A 21007-nucleotide genomic window follows, 5' to 3' on the forward strand; every position below is an offset into this window, starting at 1 on the left:
TATGAAATGTGTTTATAGATCTGCAGTTTCTTTCCAGAAAAAAGTAATGTGTGTTGTAGTACTAATTGTGGGGTTAGTTATCATAGTAAATAAATTGGGTGAATTTGTGTCAAATAATAATAGAATGTCTACATAAGTCATAATATAAAAGCAAACTGGAATTTATGCAGTCTTTAAATAAAATGTTTATAAAGACAATGTATTGCCATAGGACAATATGATATATAATGTTTTAAATTATAATACAACACAGTGGGAAAGTAATTTTGTAAAAATATGCCCATATGTGGAAAATGAGAAAAAATATACAAAGATACAAGTTACTAAGATTTTAGCATGGTGAATTAATGGTTGACTTTTTTCACACTTTCAGTGACAATTTTTAAATAAGATTTAAAAAGGGTGAAAAGAAAATCTTTAATTGACTTTACATATTATGGAAATGTTTATACGATCAGTTTCTTGTCTCTTCTTTTTGCCTGGAGAAAGGGCTCCCAGTAGTGCTTATTCATTTCATCTTTTTTTTTAAGCTGAAATCTGCTGGATAACCTTCTTTTTTTTTTTTTTGACAAAGGGATGACCCATTTCTCAAACTTTGTTGCAAGCTTTTCAGCTATTTAGGTCATTTGGACCCAAGAAAAATTGCAACTACTTGTGTCTGTGTTACACATTTTAATTTTCAAAATATATTTACATCTGCCCTTATATTTGATTCAGACATGCTCCTATGTTTAGCTTAAAAGATGGGAGCCTTCAGTGAAAGTTGTCAGTGAGAAAATAAGGACAGGATAAAAGTTAATGATTTCTTTTTACAGATTTGTATTTTTTTTCCAACTTAAACTGAGATTTTCAGAAATTTTGTGTTAAATTTGAAGGTATGAAAAAGTGGACATTTAGTATATTTAAATGTTAGAGTTCAACACACATACTTAATTCCCAGTAGACAATTCTTTGAAAAATAAAATATCCATATAGAAAGAAGAGTGTAGTTACAGGGAAGAGATATTTTTAAAAAACAGACTTTATTGTGCAAAACATTTGGCTCATATTTCCTTACAATATTTTTAGACTATATTTAATTTTTAATGTTTAATTTGAAGCCCTTACACACATTGTTATTGGTTTATTTTTTATTCATCGTTTAAATTATGATTATGGGGTTTTTATTTGTTGATTTTTTCTTTTACTAAATGGACGATTTTGTCTTTCTCTTATAAAATGGAAAATATTGTTGTAGGAAACAATTCTAAGGTTAAAAAGTCTGTTTGCAACATAAGGAAAATTTACAGGCCCTAGGGTTATGTCTGTATATGAGAAGACAGTGGCTAAAGTCATGAACCTTATTATCATCTACATTTGAAATGTTCCTAATTTATCCCTCTACTAACACAACTCAAATGAACAAAGCTATCTTTCTCTACAAAATCACATTAGCTTCTTATTTTAGCTGAAAGTTCCCTGTTTAGTAAAGAGGAAATGAGATAAGAGGTGATTGCAGTAAGAATACAACCTAAGCTGACCGTCCAGCTTTGGCAAAGGCTATTGAGAGAAAATTGGGAAATAGTGGCCAAGGATTCCCTCCACAGATAAAAGCTTACTTGACAAAGTAAACATGCAAATCGATGATTACATTCACATCTTAATTTTTAATAAGGATTATGATATATCTCCCCACAAACAAAATGCAGCCGTAGTAGAAGTAAACTCTACAAAGTTGTTGAGGGCCATACGTCCAGTATATTTTCCATAGCCTTCATATTCTCTCAGTGCAGGAGATGCCATTTTGAAATGGTTGTTTGAAGAAAATAGAGCTACGTGTACACTCTTTTAAACAAATTTGTTATCAGAGGCATGAGATATTGTTTCCTAGAAATTGTTTTTAAAATAACAATTGGAAATATTCTGGTTACCATTTTTCATGTATTCTGTGTGTGATTTATATTCTTTATTTAAAACATGGCCAAATGGATTAATAAAATCTGTTAATGATTAAGAACTAGGGAACTCATTTTGATTTAGTGTGTACAATTGCATGCTTAAAAAAATAAGAGAGAGCCACAGCATCCCAGCTACTCGGGAGGTTGAGGCAGGAGAATGGCGTGAACCCGGGAGGCGGAGCTTGCAGTGAGCCAAGGTGGCGCCGCTGCACTCCAGCCTGGGCGACAGAGCAAGACTCCGTCTCAGAAAAAAAAAAGAGAGAGACAGCCACAGCATTTCTCTCTAGCGCTCTTAAAATATACACAGTGGCCACTGGAAGTGTGTAGTAATGTTTAAGGTGAGTTGTCATGTTGTATTTGTATCAGTTTCAATAAATGTGTTATCTATTCTCCAGACTTTTATTAATAAAGACAAGAATCAAAAGCAGGCTGTGAAGAATAAGCCTTCAACAGTAACCACTATACTTTCTTGCTGCATGCGTAGACTTTCTATGAAAAATATCTGAATCCAAGGTCATCTATGTCATCGAGTTTCAACACACCATGTGTGCTGTATGCCCTGTGTGTGTGTGATTTGTAGAGCCCTTAAATTTAAATTTATTTCAGACAGGAAAGCACCGGTCTGGTGTATAACAAGGTTGTGTTAAGGGTTCATCAGACCTCTAAATACATCAAAAACAAGTAAAAACTGCATTTTTTTTCTAAATCAACTTGGTAAACTACTATATTGACTTCTTATAATTTTTAAAATGTTAACTTCAATTTACTGTCTTTGGGTCAAGTATTTTAACATTTCATATTGTTTTATTGAAGGCTAAGGAATTCAGACTTTGGGATCTTGACCAAGACACATTATATATGGAATAATTAGTGCTAGTCAGGATGCTGTTGTAAGAGCATATAAATATTAATTTGTCAAAAACAGCAATTACAATCAAAAGTAAATATGCAAGTAAACCCTGCATGTTTTTGTCTATCCTGCTCCCAAAGATAGATTTATTTTAAACCATGATGTGAAAGTATTTTCAGATAATTTATTCAGTATTGGTAAGAGAGTTTATATTAAGTTTGACATGCAAATAATTGAGAATATCAATAAGTATTTTGTATGTATGAATATCCAATGAGGGTGTGTCCACTGCCTCTGTAAGAGAAGGACATCTTCAAGGTCTCATGCCTTCTCTAGAGAGCCCCTTGTTCTGTCTTTGATAATTCATCACATTTTCTTAAAAAATTCTAGGGCAAATTTTGACCTTTGTTTTCAAGCTTTGGAAGTGGGTATTTTCTTGTCCATCCCTTGTTTTTATTACCTGTCTGAGGTAAATTTACATTAAGAACAACCACAAAAACAATCCTGTATTTTTCTCTATGGAAATTAAATGTGATATTATAAATGTAAATATTATCCATTGATAGATATACAGGTTCTGACTATTTTTGAGCCTTAGTGAGATAGACTTACAGCCATCAATTTTGTAAAGACTTGTGTTCAAGTGGAAAGAATGACAGGTGACCAGATAAAGTCTGGGTTAGAAGGACTGGAAAACAAGCCATCAATTTGGAAGAGAAATCAGAGATAAATGGTCATCCACCTTATTTGACAGATGAGGTCATGAAACTAGTCTTATGTGTAGATAAGGTATAAGTTTTCACAAAGACAACTTTCAATAGAAAATATTTTCTAATTCATTTCCAACAATGAGAGATTGTTTGCTATCCCACAATTAATTCTTTCATAGTCAACAGTACACGTGCAATCAATACAGGTATTCATGACAAAAAATTATAAAAGTACTAGAAACCTGTTCTCTATTTTTATCAAGATTACATCTGGTTACCCCTGCTATTATCTTCACTGGAATATGCAGCATTAGCCCTCAGCATCCCCTTTCCCCCCAACACACACACTCTGTCCTTATCGAAGTTTAGTGGGTACCAGAAGCAAAGGCACCTGTTTAGGCACCTCTGGGAGAAGCTATGCTTAAATTTATTAAAAAAAAATTTGAGAACATTATACACTACAAAGACAACAATCATTTACACTCATTTTAGATGTCCATTTCTAAGAGATAATCTAGCAGAGATGTTATTCTAGGATCTTGTGAATTTTCTAACCCAAGATTACTTCTGCTTGCATTAAAAAAAAGAAGGAACTGAAAAATGCCTATATGATCAAAATGTTGCCAAATTGGCTTGTCTCTAAATGCTTTGATTTCATTGGCATTCCATGAGGCAATCACTTTGATGTTTGTCAAATTAAACAGAAGTAAAAGTACTAAGATATTCAACTCACAAATTTAATATAAATTTATGTGGGTATGTGTGTGTGCAAGTGTATGTGTGGTTACAGTAGGAAACAGATTATAAGAGAATGTTGTGGCTCTAAAGGAGTGAATTTCATCTTTTACCCTCACTATTTCTTTAAAAGGGAAAGAAATAATAAACTAGGAAGAGATAAAGCTCATTTAAAGGCTTCATTTCCCAGGGCATATTGGGATGCATTTAAAACTGAGAACAGCCTTGAAACCTTGTGCTGGTTTTGCCTAGATGAGGACTGAATTTCTGAAGACAAGAGTACAAACACATAGTATAGACATGCTATCCATTGAAAACACCGAATCTATACATTTGAATAATAATAAAAAAGTATTCTTTATATATAAAATGTCTCCCAGATACCAAAAGATCAAATAAAAATCCCACCCCTCCTACTGCGTTCCTAGGTTGGCTATATACTTATTCGAGGAATGTTTCACAGCCCTTGTTTCAGTGCAGTATTTTCTGGTTTATGGGGCTGGAATCAAAGGGACCACTATTCCCTCTGCCCCAACACACAGACTTAGGAAGTCAGTGCTCCCTATAGCACCATACTGCAGGATTGGTGTGCATGACTGTGGCATCCATCAGACATATTCTGGTAGAGATCTGGTTACCCATAAGCCTTAGCCATGGGCACCCGAGGCCTCACTCAAATTGTAGCTGTCATTCAATCCAGAAGCCAATGGGCACTCTCTTGAAGTCTGCTTGGCTCTTCTGTTCTCTTTTTTAGTAGGTCTGATTTGTTAATATGATCAATACAGGTTAACTTGTGAAGTCCTATATACAACACTCTTCCTCCTCCAGACAACTTTGCTATTGCTACTTAGAAATGATGTAAATCATTGGAGGTGTGATAAATTTACAAATATTTAGTTTTTAACCTATAGCAAGGGAGATATTGGGCTAGAGTGTAAAACACAGAGCATTTAATACACATAGGAAATTTAGGAGTAAAATTTTGATGCTAATTTTCCAAAATCATTTCTACTATTTCTCGTCATTATAGGATTGCTCATATATTTTGAATGGCATCCCACAGTAGTCACAGGCAAATTAGAATAACATATGCTTTACAAAACAAAAAGGCATATCAGAAAATGAGTCGAAGTAAAAAAATAGCAGGTACCATCCATTCGCCAGTAAATAATGAATATGGACCGTATTTAATTACAAGTTTCCAAATATATATTCGCATAATAAAGACAAGGAAAATGAAGCAAAATCAAATGTGTTTTGTTGAAATAAGCACATGAGCTTGAAGGATCAAGTACTGATGGCTCCAGGTGTTTTCCATGTTAGCTTCCCTTTGAAAGTACCGATGCCATCAGCACTTGTCAGCTGGTGCCCAATGATGTAAATTTTGAGCTTGAATACTTTTCATAGGAAAGCATCACATTCCTAAAGGAGACAAATGACCACTAAAAAGTAACCATTAATATAGATTACTTATGGAGGGTTTTATCTTGACTACTAATTAAGGGAGTAATTGTATCTCTACACTTTATATCAGACTGCCAGTGGATTTGCCAGATTATTAATGCTTTTTTAGAATACATGGGGGGGTGGGGTTATAATCACATAACACAGTTTTTCATATTTTTTAAAAGGGGTTGGACCAAGACATAAGTTTCATTGACAATCTTACTGTTTTCACTGTAGACAATATGTTAGAATAACTGCAGTGAGTCACACAGCATATAACTTCTTAATGGTAAATTCAGAACCAATCTTCCAGATAAGCAAGTATAACATTTTAGTTAAAAAAAACAAAAGCAAAAACAAGGTTGACTTCAACAAAGTTGTGAGGCCTTCCAGTCGTTTGATAATTGTGAAAAATTTCAACACAATGACATATTGGATGCTCAACTTATTGGGTTTTTATAGCTCCGTTAGTTTTTAAGACCATTTTCTAAGATGTTCCTACAGATATAATATTTTTAAATGAGAACTTAGATGATCTAGACATTACAAATTTATAATAATCTTTTGAAATTCTACCAATATTACCTCCATATTCAAAACAATGGAACTGTAACAGAACAAATAATAAATATCACACAACCTTTTGTTAAATGTAAAGTGCATTTTTACCAGTGTTTCAACATCTGAGACTTTGAATTTCTATTAAGTAGTTCTGATAAATACATAGTGCTCTTTCTTTTTTCTGGATGACAATATGTCTACTAATAACTGATATTCCCAAAGAGCAATTTGCAATGTATTTTCAACAGAAACAACTTAACCTGAAATAAGAATTGTATATATTTACTGCTTGACTCAGAAACAGTTACATTCCTTTTCCATGGAATGTGTCTTCCACAAAGAGATTTTAACCAAGGTTTTCCAAAACTGCAGTAAAAGAAATCTTTTATGCTTTCAAATACGGTGCCTTTTTATTTAAAACAGTGTAAACATAACAACTCAACACCACCAATAATTGGAAAAAGACTGGGTATGTGAACACTAATTTCCTCATATGTCCCATGAAAGTGAGGGTAAATAAACAGACAAATCTTCAGGAGAGGTTTCAGTTCACCTTAGCAGTGGTAAAAATATTGCTTTATTCCAAATGAACATACAACACAATTTACTGTTCTTTTGGGGGGCTTCTTGTGAACTGAATAGTCTGGGTATTTTTATTTCAACAATTTATTCTTCCCATACTAACCACAGAAGCCGAAGCCTTGGTCCACACGTAGTAGACTTGCTATAAAATAAATAGTAATGAGGATGATGAGAAAGCAAATGGTAACTGTCAATTTGTTAATTGTCTTGTGTTAATAATTTAAGTAGGCATGATTCAAAATAAACACACATCCTCAATGAACTCACCTTATGATACTGATATCATTAATGAGCCAATAGTTGATCCTCTCAAAAGTATTCACATCAGAAAATGGTCTAGACAGTGTCAAGAGTTTTATACGACCCCACCATGCAAGTGACCTTGATTTAAGAACTAACTGAACTTTATACTTAATGGAAAAATTTAAAGTGAACAGATCTAAGAGGGAAATACTTTTTCTGAATATTAGATTCCCTGATGTTTCAGAACAAATTTTATCAAGCGTAATACACGCACACGTGCATACACATACGCACAATGAACACATGTGCTTACAGCATATGTGCCCGCGTGAGCAAGTCCACACACACACACGCTCGCACACACATGTGCACACAGGCACACAAAAACTGAGAAACGCTCCTCCAGAGCCTCTAAACAATCTCAAGGAAAAACATTTCTATTAGCATGATTTTAGTGACACGATATAGTGATTTTTTTGTCTCTTTTTCTGTAATAATTTCATACCTCCAGCTGAGATCTGTGCATTCAAATCTCAGAGGAAGGTGGCACACAAGAGTAGTTAAGACTGCTCCTGTTTTCTCCTTCTATCTCCTGTCCTCCTTCCCATTGCAGAGTCTTTTGTGGCATTCTCCAAAAATCAAATAGAAAACACTACATTTGTTGACATGACATAACCTGTGATGAGGCTATTGGGTAAATTGAAATTTAGGGCTTGGGACTGGCAAGCCAAATGGCAAGGGCCACCTGCTCACTGGTGCATCCACCTGCGGGATGCAGCTCTCCTCTTTTTGAAACCAGGTAACTGCCAGTGTTTTTTAATGAGACACTGGCAATGTGGGGCCAAGGGTCTGAATTGCCCACATCTTCTAAGAGCCAAAGAGGACAGTGTTGGGACTAACTGAAATTGGATTCAGAATTCTACCCAAAAGCTTTAATGGTAAGCTTTATCCCTCCTGAAACATTTCTTTCCCTTAAAAAAATATTTTGTTAAAAAACACTATGATATGAGGGTGATAGACTATTTGGTTTCTTCTAAGTAGATGCTCTTAAATTAATGCATATAAATAATTTGTATTTGATTTCCTCTCTTTCCTGTTGAGCAAAGCATAGAATGCACAGATTCCTACATCTCAAGTCACTTGGTCAATGCAGAGTCTCTTTGTATTTCATTTCTTAAGACAAATTGCGCCTCTCGTTCTGATTTGGCGGTGGGACTCAGGGGGAGAAAGGCTGTGTTTTCGCTTGCACTGTCCTCAGTTTCTACGCTGGCCAGTTCATAGTCTTCTGACCGTCTGGCATCAGTCAGAATTCGGATCTGCTCCTGGACAGTTTCTAGCAATATTTTCACTTCTTGTTGTTCTGCTATAAGACAATCGCTGACTGGAATACTCACATTGACAACGTCAGCTGAATAGGAGTTTTTGCACCATTTGATGCTTTTGACTTCAGAAATCCCTGGCATTTGCAGGCAGGTTTCCTCTAAACCCACTGAAGGGATGATGGGCACAGAACTGGCCCTTGTGGATGAATAGCCCACCAGGTCCTTTTGCTCCAAGCAATTAAAATAGGGGTTTGTCTCTCTTGAAGGCAGTTGCATATTTATTGATGTATTTCGTTGGGTTTTTAAACCATTGGATGAATACCTGAAAAAGAAACACAGTGTTACTCCTTCTGCTTTCTACTGGGCTTTGTTAGAGCAATACTCAATCCACAAAGCACTTTTCACATGCACCATCTCACTGAATTCTCACAGCAACCCCATGAGACGGATAATAAGTTCCCAGTTAAACAGAGAAGTAAACTGAAGCTCAGATAGGTGAAGTGACTTGCCCAAGGTCACACAGAAAATAAGTGACAGACTGAGACTCAAACCCAGATCTTCTTACTTTAAGTCCAGGGGTCTTTCAACACACCACAGCTGTATAGGCAGGTGGGATATAGTCTTCCTGACCTCTATCCTAGAATACAAAGTAAATGGGGATTGAGCAGGTAAGTGTGGCCTTTCCATTGTGACAAACAGGACACCCATAATGGCATTAGTCCACTCCATCAACTCGACCACCCTCTCAGCCCTGGGTTAGTCCAGCAGACTTGTTGTGGCCACCCTAGTCGAAGCCAATCAAGAAGCCCAATATTAAGCATCCAGGTACTACAATCACGAGTTTTTCTGCTTCACACTGATTTTAGAGAATCCAAATCCAATTTCCACAGCCACTGTGCTCTAAAGGAACCACCTCACTGCCAGATTGCTGAGCCAGCAGATGGGAATGGGAGGCTAACAATTCCTCTACCTGCCTGGGGATGAATATGAAGTGGGTTCCATAGGGCTTCTACCTATCTAGCATCTTTCCTTACAACCAAGTAACCAAGAAACCAAGTAAGGTAGTTCTTTGGTCCATGGCAAGGGCTTGTCGAGAATGCCAATGTGCCATTGCAAGTCATTTTAATATAGCAGAATCTTCTAAGCTCCCTTCTTGCCTGTTCTGGGCTAGTAAATCTGTCTCCTCTGTGCTGTTCCATGACAGAAAATGGGACAGGTACATAGCAGATTTACAGAAATGGGGTTTTGGAACTTGAACAGTAGTGTTTTATTCTATTTCTTAGTTATTTGTCCCTAATTCAAACATTAAACATTCAAATTTTGACACAATTTAAACATATCAACCTTCCACACAATAAATCTCATTTCCTCAACTGCCATTATTATGTAAATGAAAATCATGTTTATACATGTAGATAATAATTGCAATGCAGTGTGTTGCACACTAAATACAAATCCTTATTGTAAGGACATGATGGGAGCAAATTAGAGGTCTTTCCACCAGACAGTGAACACAAACAGGGAAGAGATTTAGGCCTTTGTAGGCTCATCCTCTCTTATTGTGCCTAATACAGAGTTGGTAATCAATACACTTGAACTGAGTGAACACATGAATACATAAACAAATCTTCAAGGTAAACTCTCCCTTTATATCCTACTTAATGTCTATTTTCAGACTTAATAACAACAGCTAACATCTGTACAGTGCTTGTAAAAATCACTTTCACCTCCAATTAACTCATTTTATTTTTAAAAAACTTTGTAGTTTATTTATTATTATCATTTAATGGGTGCGTAAAATAGACTAAGAGGTACTCAAATGACTTTCCCAAAATTATATCTTTAGTATGTGTCACAAAGAGAATTTAAACCCAAGTTGCCTTATTCTAATTGTTACTGTCAATGTTAGAGGTTGCTAATGAATGACTATCCTAAGGGGAACCAGAATACCTTTTTGGGGATATGTAATCTTTATTCATACAAACTGCACAGCTACATATTTGGAAATTCTTGGGGAATATTACTCCATTCTCATTAGTGTTATATGAGAAATATGAGCCTAAAATATATGAGCCTAAAATATATGAGCAAAAATATGAGCCTAAAAGTTCAAATCAATAAATCAATTTCAACAAGAAGTAAGGAAACAAATTTCAGGCTTTTGTTTCGCTCTCAGCACCATCTTGTTAGCATGATTTGTATGTATGAAAATACAGAAAGTCTTCCTGTCAGGTTCACCAGTGAAACAGAGACAAGAAATGTAGCCAGGATAGCATTTCACACAAGTATCATCAGGGTATACCAGCAGGTAGAATCTGGTAAGTTGATATGTGATGGTGACAGGTAAAAATTCTTACACTTGGGTGTAAACAGTTGGATAAAGGTGCAAATATCTTAGAGAATATAAATTCAACAAGTCAACTATGTGGCATGACTAAGACATAATCAAAGGCAATTCACGCCAAACTTTGAGGATTCTTCTCATATGCCAGAGGACTGACTAAAGGATTTAGATGAGAAAGAGGAATTGCAGTGGACTATTATGTGTCACTTCCCAAGTCAGGCTTTGAACACATGGCTGGCAACAACTGAAATTTAAAATGTTACCATGACATGAAGATGAGCTGTAAACAATGAGAACTTTCCTAACTGTGATTTTGTTTTGAATTAGACATGATTTCAAGTCCCAAAATTGCTATATGCTCTGGAATCTCAGACAAATGGCAGCCTCACTTTAATTTTGCCATCAATTAAAACAATCAGGTAGTAACACTAACTTGATTGCTCAGAGGGAGGGGGAATTTTTCTGAGGACTAATTGAAATAATGTCTCTGCCCTGTTCTACCAGAGACACAGTGGCAAGCCTCACTTCCCCCCAGAGATGCTGTGAGTGTCTCACCACTGGTATTCCAGCAGAAGTTTAAGTGAGAGCTAAATTTCTAGATGTGATTCTGAGTCAGAGGATTCAAAGTTCTGTATCCCTTGAGGGCCAATGATGCTTCCACAAGTTCGGTCCATGAGCTTGTCATTGCACTTTGGGCCAGTCTTCCTCTCATCCTCAACAAAGAAATTACAAATGCATCTTGTCTGTAACTATGTGAGTCGAAGCATTCTTTTAAAGAAGAAAGATTCCAACTATTAGTCACTTGGTTTGGTTCCCAGTCATTCATGAGTCAGGCTAAGGAATTTGTTTTTCTCTAGGCGACTCCAAACCATCTCAGTTCCTAGGGCACATGAAAATGAATGAACAGACTATTTTGAAGGCATCCACGCTTCCCTCTGAAGCCATAAAATTAGATATTCCATTTACAAATCATCAGCCATAAATGTGATTTTCTTCACATTCCTTGTTGATTTCGTGGTTTATTTAGTCAGAAAAGCCAGTATTCAGTCTCAGCTCTTTTACATGGGACTGTGTATGTCACATTGGGCTAGCCATTTAAACTCTGATATCCTTAATGTGCTTATCCATAATATTTCTAAAGAATAACTGAAGAGAAGTATATAAAGTTGCTAGCTAGGTGTGGTAGGTATTCAATATATTTTGAATTTTATCTACTTTTAAGGTGTGAATCTAACTTTTGTGATTCCATCTCTTTTTGTCTGGCGTACGAATACATTAGCTTGATTTTCCTGACATGATACAGTTCAAATTCTGTGAGCCATTACCACGGCTGTCATTGACCAGGGCTCCAGTCATGACAAAGTTTCCTCAAGAATCTCCTCTCCACCTCACTCCTTCCCCAGGCTACAATAAGATAGATGTTAGGTTCAAGCTGGGCTGAAGTTCTTGCCAAGGCAAGAAGCCACATACATTGGAAGCCTAACTGTCATAGACAGTGCCCACTTGCTTGGTAAACAAGCAGCAGATGGCTGATGGCTCTTGCAAATTCATTTCCCCCTCCTCCAGGCTGGGGCCAGATTTAAAGTGGGCCTTTAGCTGTGAAATTCTATTACCAATCCCATTTCCAGTCCAGAGAGACAGTCAGTCCCCTGGGAGTGGAAAATGGCTGTCTTTAAGAACTGAGCATGAGATTGCTCCCTGAGATTCATTGTGCTTGGCATACAGTGACTTATACTTAGAGTCACCATTTATTAACATCTGGTGGATATCACACATGGGAAAATACCTGTGGCCAGGCAACTGGAGAGAATATTCCAACCCAATAGTGACTGAACCAAAACAAAACCACCATCACGCAGGAAATAAGTGAGTCTCCCAGGAGGTTAAAAAAGCAAAGCATTGCCTGAACATGTAATGAGATCTCTGAGCCCCTGATGATATGTGCATGGTTCAAGCTTGAGCCTGGCATAGGCTCCAAGCACCCTTACTACTCGAACATATGGAATGATGGTCATAACAGTGCCCAATAGAAAAAAAAGGCCAGCATGGGCTGGGTTTTTTGTCCACTCACAAAATCTCTGAAGTTGATTTTCCCTCACTTGTTCTTGTAACATTCATCCCAGGGATTTTATGTATATGTATATAGTCATATTCATTAATAAGAGGCATCATTAGTTATTTATATGGAAAAGGCAGTATGAAACATGATCAATTATAATTATGGGTTAAATGCAAGCCTGCTTTTCCACAGATAAGACCAAGAGAAATGCACACTGCTTCTTGACTCGCATTATACATTTTGAACCCCTTGGCTGTTATGTTTACTTTGCAACTGTCACCCTAAATCTGTACCAAATGCCTTTTACAGTCCATTTGGAATTGCTTCAAAATTATAAAACCTAGCCACCGGCCATTTATTTCCTATCTTCTAGTTTTCCTTAAGAAATCTGTTGCTGAGCTTTGTTAGACAGGACACTGCTCCATATATCCCATGCCCATATGAAAAGAGAAACGTGAGGCTCTGTGCTAGACCTAACCCCTGTTTTGATCTTTAGCCTGATAGAGACAGTCTGGAAAAATCATCCAGGCCAAAGCAGCATAGAAACCTGGCTTGGCTCTTTCAGAGAGATAAAAACAGAGCCACAAGAACCTGGCTTGAGTGAGGGAAGTGATTTCTGAAATTTCTAGAGTAAACCCTGATTGCATTGCACTTGAAATTACTGAAAAATTTTATAACAATTACTGTGACAATAAATACCAGTACCACTTCTCTGCTTACTGTGTGTCTACTGCAAACTCTTTACACACATAATTTTTAAAAATCTGCCCAACAATCTTCAGGGGGTTGATATTTTTTACTCAATTATTTGTATTTTTTTTTCTTTTTTGAGATAGGGTCTCACTCTGTCACCCAGGTTGGAGTCCAGTAGCACCATCTGCACTCAGTATAGCCTCCACCTCTGAAGCTCAAAGGATCCTGCCACCTCAGCCTCCCAAGCAGCTGGGACCACAGGCACACACTATAATGCCCAGCTAATTTTTTGTATTTTTGTTAGAGATGGGGTTTTGCCATGTTGCCCAGGCTGGTCTCAAACTCCTGAGCTCAAGTGATCTGCATGCCTCAGCCTCCCAAAGTGCTGGGACTATGGGTGTGAGCCAGTGCGTCTGGTCTATTTTTCTCAATTTATAGATAAGAGCATCTAAGACCACATCATAAAATATTATCAAAGTCACACTAGTAGAAAGGAGCAGAGATGGGATTTGAATTCCAGTCAGTTTAAGCGAGGATCGCATGTTTAGTTGGGCAGTTTATGCCAACTACGTGGATAATGGCTAACATTCATCCTGTACTCAGCTCACCATGCTTTGAGGCCTCTACGGATCTGTGTCCACCAGAGGAAGGGACACCTTTTGAACTGTAAAGAGCAGCAGCAATGGTGTCCAAAGCCCATCCTTCTACCTGTAACTTGCAGATATGAGTTCAGTAAGTTGTACTTTGACTTTACACTCTCAACATTGACCCAAATTCTACATTCAAGCTCAGGGGAAGCAGATACTGTACGTATGCCATGAGTTATTGTTTAGTGTATTGTTCACAATACTTATCAGAGAATTAGGTCCTTTTTCTAATCTGCAGATGAAGGAACACTTTAATCCTCCTTTGATTTTTTAAATCAAAGACAAATTTCCAGCTGTATTAGCAAATGATCTAATAACATATTGCCTAGAGATCTACGCTTACTTTCTTCCTAGTTATATTTCTTTCTAATCTAATGTTTCCCTGATACCTATTTCCATCACACCTATACTTTAAAGTTGGTTTACTTTTTGTAGAACAAAGATGGCAGTAAGCATATGTAGCCAGTTAATGAATAAATCAATGAATAAAACCCCAAAGAACATAAAACTTAACTTACAGCTATGGCATTAAAGACACCCTCCCTAAATTCCACTGCTATTTTAAGACCTACCCTTGGCAAGGTATCGTATCCTGGTCTGGGATCCTTGATTCTTCCAGTTGCTGATACGCTGGTCCCACAATTCCACCTAGCCTACTTCGGGGTGATGGGGGTGTCCTTCTGAAGGCATTCCTATGGAGCATGCCACTTCTTTGCCCTGGGCTGCAGCAAGAGGATAGACTCCTGCTGGGGTGGAATGAAAACAGACAAACAAACAAACAAAAGACATCATAGAAATAACCTCACAGGTGGCTGCTCAAGCTTTGCAAACACTGAATCTGCACCCCAAATTCTCAAAGTTCTAGGCCAGGGGCTATCCCTGAATGTAGTATATGTGGTAGAATGAGATCAGGAATAGCCCAATCCATTTTACCTTTGGAGACACTAAGAAAAAGGGAAGTTCCTGGATTTCTGGCTTTCTAGGTTAGAGCATGACTGATGAAAATCATTGCAACTTTCCAGCCAAGGTAAGAGGTGAACTTAGGGAATTCTCAAGCTCCTCATTCCCATCCATCCTGATTATCCAAGCCATCGTAGCTGTCTCTCTAATAGAAATAAAAATAGCCTTCTTATGAGACACTGACAAAAACTAAACACAGTAAGCCCAGAAGGGATTTATGGGGAAAAAAAATTCACTTATTAGCGATAAAATTAACAAATTTTAATTGGCATTTTCTCATTAACATATGTGTTAAATTCCCTGTTCACTACCTCAGATTTTAATCAATCTTGACAAACTAAATTATTTTTCTTCTGAGTTTGCTTTTAATAAACATCTGATTATATATTTTATTTGACTCATACATCCAAATGCCTAAATAACCATATGTTTATAGATGCCATCAATGAGCAAAACATGTAAGTGGGTTATACCACAGGCCTTAACAAAGTGAGAATTCCTACACAGATTATGTACAGAAAAGAACTAGACTCTATAAAAATCCATTGCTGATGAGACTCATTACCTGCTCCATATCCATTCCCATCTCCACCCCACTGAATTGACCCTACTGTAGACTGGTGAGAAGAACTTTGTTCATGTGTAGACATTCCAGGAGATGCTAGTTTATGTGGTCACACTGGTTCTTCAGTGCTCAAATAATAAAGGAACTGAGAATTTTGTGCTGCATTCTCATTTAACTCTGTAAATATCAATACAACCATAGAAAGAAAGATGAAAACACTCTCAAAATTTCAATAAATTTATCAAGGTTCTAAAGAAACCAGTCTCTCAAAGACATTTTACCCATATTACTATATTATTTGGGGTTATGTCACTTTTCTTCCATCAATATTACTGTTAATTCTACTTAGTCAATATAAAACAGGACTTTGCAAATATTATTTAAGGTTAGAGTTTGAAAATCTGATATTTGAGTGTTAGTAGCCACTTTCTTGGTTGAGGCACAGTGACTGATCAAACTTTATATTCCTCATGCCAACATTAACTTCCTAAATGTGTGCAAGCAGGAGATCATATCTGGTAACATTCATTGTTATACCTTCATTCCTTTTTTTTTTTTGAGACAGAGTCACCCAGGCTGAAGTGCAGTGGCATGATCTTGGCTCACTGCAACCTCTACCTCCTGGGTTCAAGTGATTCTCCTGCCCCAGCCTCCCAAGTAGCTGGGACTACAGGTGCCCCCCACCATGGCAGGCTAACTTTTGTATTTTTAGTAGAGATGAGGCTTCACCATGTTGGCCAGGCTGGTCTCAAACTCCTGACTTCAGGTGATCCACCCACCTAGGCCTCCCAAAGTGCTGGGATTACAGGTGTGAGCCACTGTGCCTAGCCCATATACCTTCATTCTTTATCATGATACTTCTGGTATGGTGTGTCCCCAAATGCCTAACAAGGGATGTCTAGTTAACTCACTAAGCCCACAAGTTGGAGAAGCTATCTAACAGCTAATTTGCTTCCTTGCCTTCCTACTTTTATCTACCATCCAATGGCAATGATGGGGTCTGTGGGGCCTGAAGGCTTGGATGCTAGAGTTGGCTCCAACTGAGTATAAGTCTTGGATCTGCAGGTAACTAGTTACTAGAAGCATGATGCTGATGGAGGTACTTGTACCACTCAGAGTCCTGGAGAGACATAGATGGCACTTTAACTTGGTTCATTGTTAGAGATTTTGCTATATACAAAAGTGTGATAAGTGTTTGAGGGGAAAAAAAGCAATAAATGAGACGGCTGTGCCCCAGGACTACTATGAGAAGCTGTTATTATCCCTCTGACTTAAGGGACAAGGAGAGGGAGAAGTTCCCAGAATGCAGAGAGAAAGTGAGTTGTAAGGAGGGGGCCGCACTGCAGGCTCCATGGCCCCAGAAAAGGGACATAAGGAAGGCAACCAAGCAGGGAGGAAGGGGACACAAGTGCCATGACCTCACTCTCCTCCCTGCCATCTATCTCATGCCTGTGCCTCACACTGAACCCACAGAAACCAGAGGACATAAGGGCCTGCAGCCCTCTCGGTGTACAGGGCAAGGCAGAAAACAAAAAAGGTAGAAACTAGCTGCCAGAGTGAGAAGGGAGTGACAAAAGGAAGATATCAGCATTCTACTTAAGAATTTTCCTAGGTTCGCTATGGGATGTGGAGGTTTAAAGAGAGGAAGTATGCAAAGCATGGGGCATGGAGCCTGGCACACAGTAGGTGCTCAGCACGATGAGTTCCTCTAGCTCCCCTGCCACAGCTGGCAATTCAAAGGGTCCTCTCTGTCACTGAAAACCCTGGAATTATTTCAATGCAAAAAACCTACATACATGCTTTTTATAAGTGACATGGCGGGGCACAGTGGCTCACACCTGTAATCCCAGCACTTTCGGAGGCTGAGGAGTGCGGATCACCTGAGGTCAGGACTTCAAGACCAGCCTGGCCAACATGGTGAAACCCTGTCTCTACTAAAAATACAAAAATTAGCCCGGCATGGTAGCACGTGCCTGTAGTCCCAGCTACTCAGATGGCTGAGGCAAGAGAATCCCTTGAACTCAGGAGCTAGAGGTTGCAGTGAGCCAAGATCACACCACTGCACTCCAGCCTGGGCGACAGAGTGAGACTCTATCTCCAAAAAAATAAAATAATAAAAAAAGATAAGTGACTTACATTGCCAAAATATAATGCAATAAATATGTCATGCCGTAATAGATTTATTTTTTAAGCAGATGGGATTTTTTTGAACTAAACATTAGAAATAATGGCTTTGAATTAATAGCTCTGTTTCATATATGAGTTATCCAAATGAGTCATATTTGCAGTGCACAAAAGAAATTAATTATTCATAGTTCGCTAAACTGTCATAACAACAAAGTATATCAGTATGAACTAGTGACCTGTCTTAAAAAGAGTTTTATGCCTATTGATCAATCAGCTATTCAAGCCTTCTAACTCAGTGGCATTCAGGAAGTTATGGTGCAGTTTGCAGGATATATAAATCAGTGCCTGGGTTATCAATCATGAAAACGTTCAAGTCTATTGCATGTTTTACAAAACAAAAGCTATGATATATTAAACTACAATTTACAAAGTTCTAAAAGCATTTTGTAAGTCAACCCTTGCCCATCTATCAGGACACAATGTACGCCAACAGATACTGCAATGTCATTGATCCAAACAAAAAGGAAGGTCTCTTAAAGACGTCCTTATTTAATCTGTGAGTGACTCCTAGACACCATAGGAGAAGCCAAGTTTAGGAGGGAGCATAAAAGCACACGAGAACTGGGGACAGGAATATTACAGCTCAAACATATTAAGAGCTGATGTTTTAAAGCATATATATCAATTTTAAAACATTTATGACAGAATACAGTTCATATAATACTAGAATGATATTATACTGAATTATTTGACTAGGAGGAATACTACTTTAACGTGTCATAATCAGGAGGAGAAAATACCATTTGGGAGAAAATATCTGTCTTCTAAAAGACTGGTAATATTGGACTTATTTCCCTAATTAAAACATCTTCCATTAGGTCCAGTGAAATGAAATGCTCTTTTCACAGGAAAATATTCTGTAAATGCAACATTGATATAAATCAAAACTTGCAGTAAGAATAGCTAAAGCAATTATCCAAGAACCAAACATATTTCAATTCTGAATTGAACATAGATTCATACCATATTTTTTTAAATGGCAAATTCTCGGTGTTTTAGTCTCTACTCATGTAGAATGAGAATAAAAATTACCATCAAGTGCTGAGGATTAGTGTCAAGAATGACTAAAAATCTCAAAGTAAGTGTGGCCAGAAACAATAAAATCCTTTTCATGTAACTCATTAAAAGGTGAAGGAGAAAGTAGTTTTCTTCTATCATGTATGTTTCCGGCTTGGTGTTGTGCAAACTATTGCCTAGCATGTGAAAACAAAGGGGCAACAACATTCAACTTTCGTTGCTGGGAACAACTGTTATTTACTTTTTCATTGTTAAAATGTTTAATTTTTCATAATTTTTTCAAATTGTAAAATATTGTACATCTCACTAAGAAAAGGAAGCTTAAATCTTTGGACAGCTTCCATAAAGATTGAGGATGTATATCTGAACACAATCTAGCATTAGTCATAAACTTCATCATTTGGTTTAGAACAAATAACTTTAATATTTGGAGTTTCAGAATCCTGATGGATAAAACAGAAAAGTGTGGACTAGAAGATGCTGAAGGACAAGTTAAGCTTTAGAATGCTATGAAATGTGTCAAATAACTATGTTTTTGGCTTTTTCTCCAAAGCAGCCAATTTTTGGGAAGCTTGCAAGAAACTGCCACCCCATTTATAACGGAAGATTTTATAGACCCAAGAAGAAGATTCACCAGGCTTCTTCCTCATGGAAAATTTTATTTTGTAAGAACCATGTTGGAAAACCTGAAGTCTGTCACATTAGGCTGCATAGGGAAGAATTACTCATTAATTGTGTAATCTAGAAAAGGCAGGCTAGGTAACATTTTTTTTTTTTTTTTTTTTTTTTTTTTTTTTTTTTTTTTTTGAGACAGTCTCGCTCTGTTGCCCAGGCTGGAGTGCAGTGGCGCGATTTCGGCTCACTGCAAGCTCCGCCTCCCGGGTTCACGCCATTCTCCCGCCTCAGTCTCCGGAGTAGCTGGGACTACAGGCGCCCGCCACCACGCCTGGCTAATTTTTTGTATTTTTAGTAGAGATGGGGTTTCACCATGTTAGCCAGGATGATCTCGATCTCCTGACCTCGTGATCCACCCACCTCGGCCTCCCAAAGTGCTGGGATTACAGGCGTGAGCCACCATGCCCGGCCAACATATTTTTTAAACTAGTGTTTCAGAATGCATTTTTTTTTTTTTACTGGTCTGTAGTTTTGACGGGTGTTATCTACAGTTCTATCAGGTTTCTTACAGGGACAATGCTGTCTGCTGTGGAAACTGGTATCTTTGGTTTACCTGATATGAGGTGTTTGAGCATCTACTCCACAGAGAACTACAGGAGAAGCAAGAACAGTTGTTTCTCCTAAGTCATGCTGCTAGTCCTTGGCACGTGCCACCCAGCATACACACAGTGTGAAGGTGCCCACTCCCATCATGATGAGCTACTTGTACCTGTGGTGTTTGACAGACTGGCTTCCTCTGTCAGGAGAAGGGACCTCAGGGAATGACTGGGGGCCGACAAAACTTGACTCCATCATTTTCTCCAATGCAGTCACAGGATGCCTTTCCACCTTTGAATACTGTGGGAAATCACACATACAGAGTTGAGATGAAGGATAAGTTATGGAAGGAGGGCCTATAACACCAGAGCTAGGCATTGAGAAGTTACTGGAATGCTAATTCCTCCTGGTCACCTGACTAGAGGAGCAGGAGATAAGACACAATTTGTGTCCTGTTTCCAACACATTGAGTATTCACCTCACCTGCCCCAACCATCTCTGTGCCTAGACGGGATCCATTGAAGAGGGTTCTTCATGTCAGAATCCCAAGCCTGCTATCTCATTTTAATTAACGTACACCTATGGCACACTGTGACTGACAGCCAAAAGACACTTACAAGTATGTTTCAGTTGATGTACATCTTACCAAAAAAATTGAATTACTAGCTGGGTTACTAACAATAAGGATTGAATAAACACTTATTACATTTCATAACATTCTGAGAACGATGAAAGACATTGGTTCAGAATATCTGGCCACCACACTCCACTGTTTTTCTCTTTCAGCTTCTTACCAGGTAGTTACCATGTTTAACAAGAGAAATTTGTGAGCATTTCACTTCTTATAGTTCAGAACTCTTTGTTTCTCCTTTGACTGTAATAACTCATAAGGTGTAGAAGCCTAAAGAAGGCTTATGTAGATGACAGCTTCAGAAAA

At 37.7% G+C, this 21007-nt stretch overlaps 1 protein-coding gene across 15 annotated transcripts in view; it reads right to left on the reverse strand.

Moving 5' to 3' along the window:
• Nucleotides 1-329: 329 nt before the first annotated feature.
• Nucleotides 330-21007, reverse strand: part of NRG3 (neuregulin 3) — a 1113017-nt gene continuing 1092339 nt past the window's right edge. For 5 of the 15 annotated variants that reach the window (XM_024254126.3, XM_024254124.3, XM_054522354.2 and 2 more), the window contains 3 exons: nt 20243-20370; nt 14702-14872; nt 330-8708 (listed from right to left, as the gene is read on the reverse strand). In XM_024254126.3, coding sequence (XP_024109894.3) covers nt 8201-8708; nt 14702-14872; nt 20243-20370 — 807 coding nt within the window. In that variant the 3' untranslated portion in view covers nt 330-8200. Of the gene's footprint in view, nt 8709-8951; nt 9024-14701; nt 14876-20242; nt 20371-21007 lie in introns of all 15 variants that reach the window. The other 10 variants (XM_054522355.2, XM_054522350.2, XM_054522349.2 and 7 more) reach the window with 3 other exon arrangements.

The sequence above is a fragment of the Pongo abelii genome, chromosome 8, assembly GCF_028885655.2.
Source record: "Pongo abelii isolate AG06213 chromosome 8, NHGRI_mPonAbe1-v2.0_pri, whole genome shotgun sequence".
Lineage (NCBI taxonomy): Eukaryota > Metazoa > Chordata > Mammalia > Primates > Hominidae > Pongo > Pongo abelii.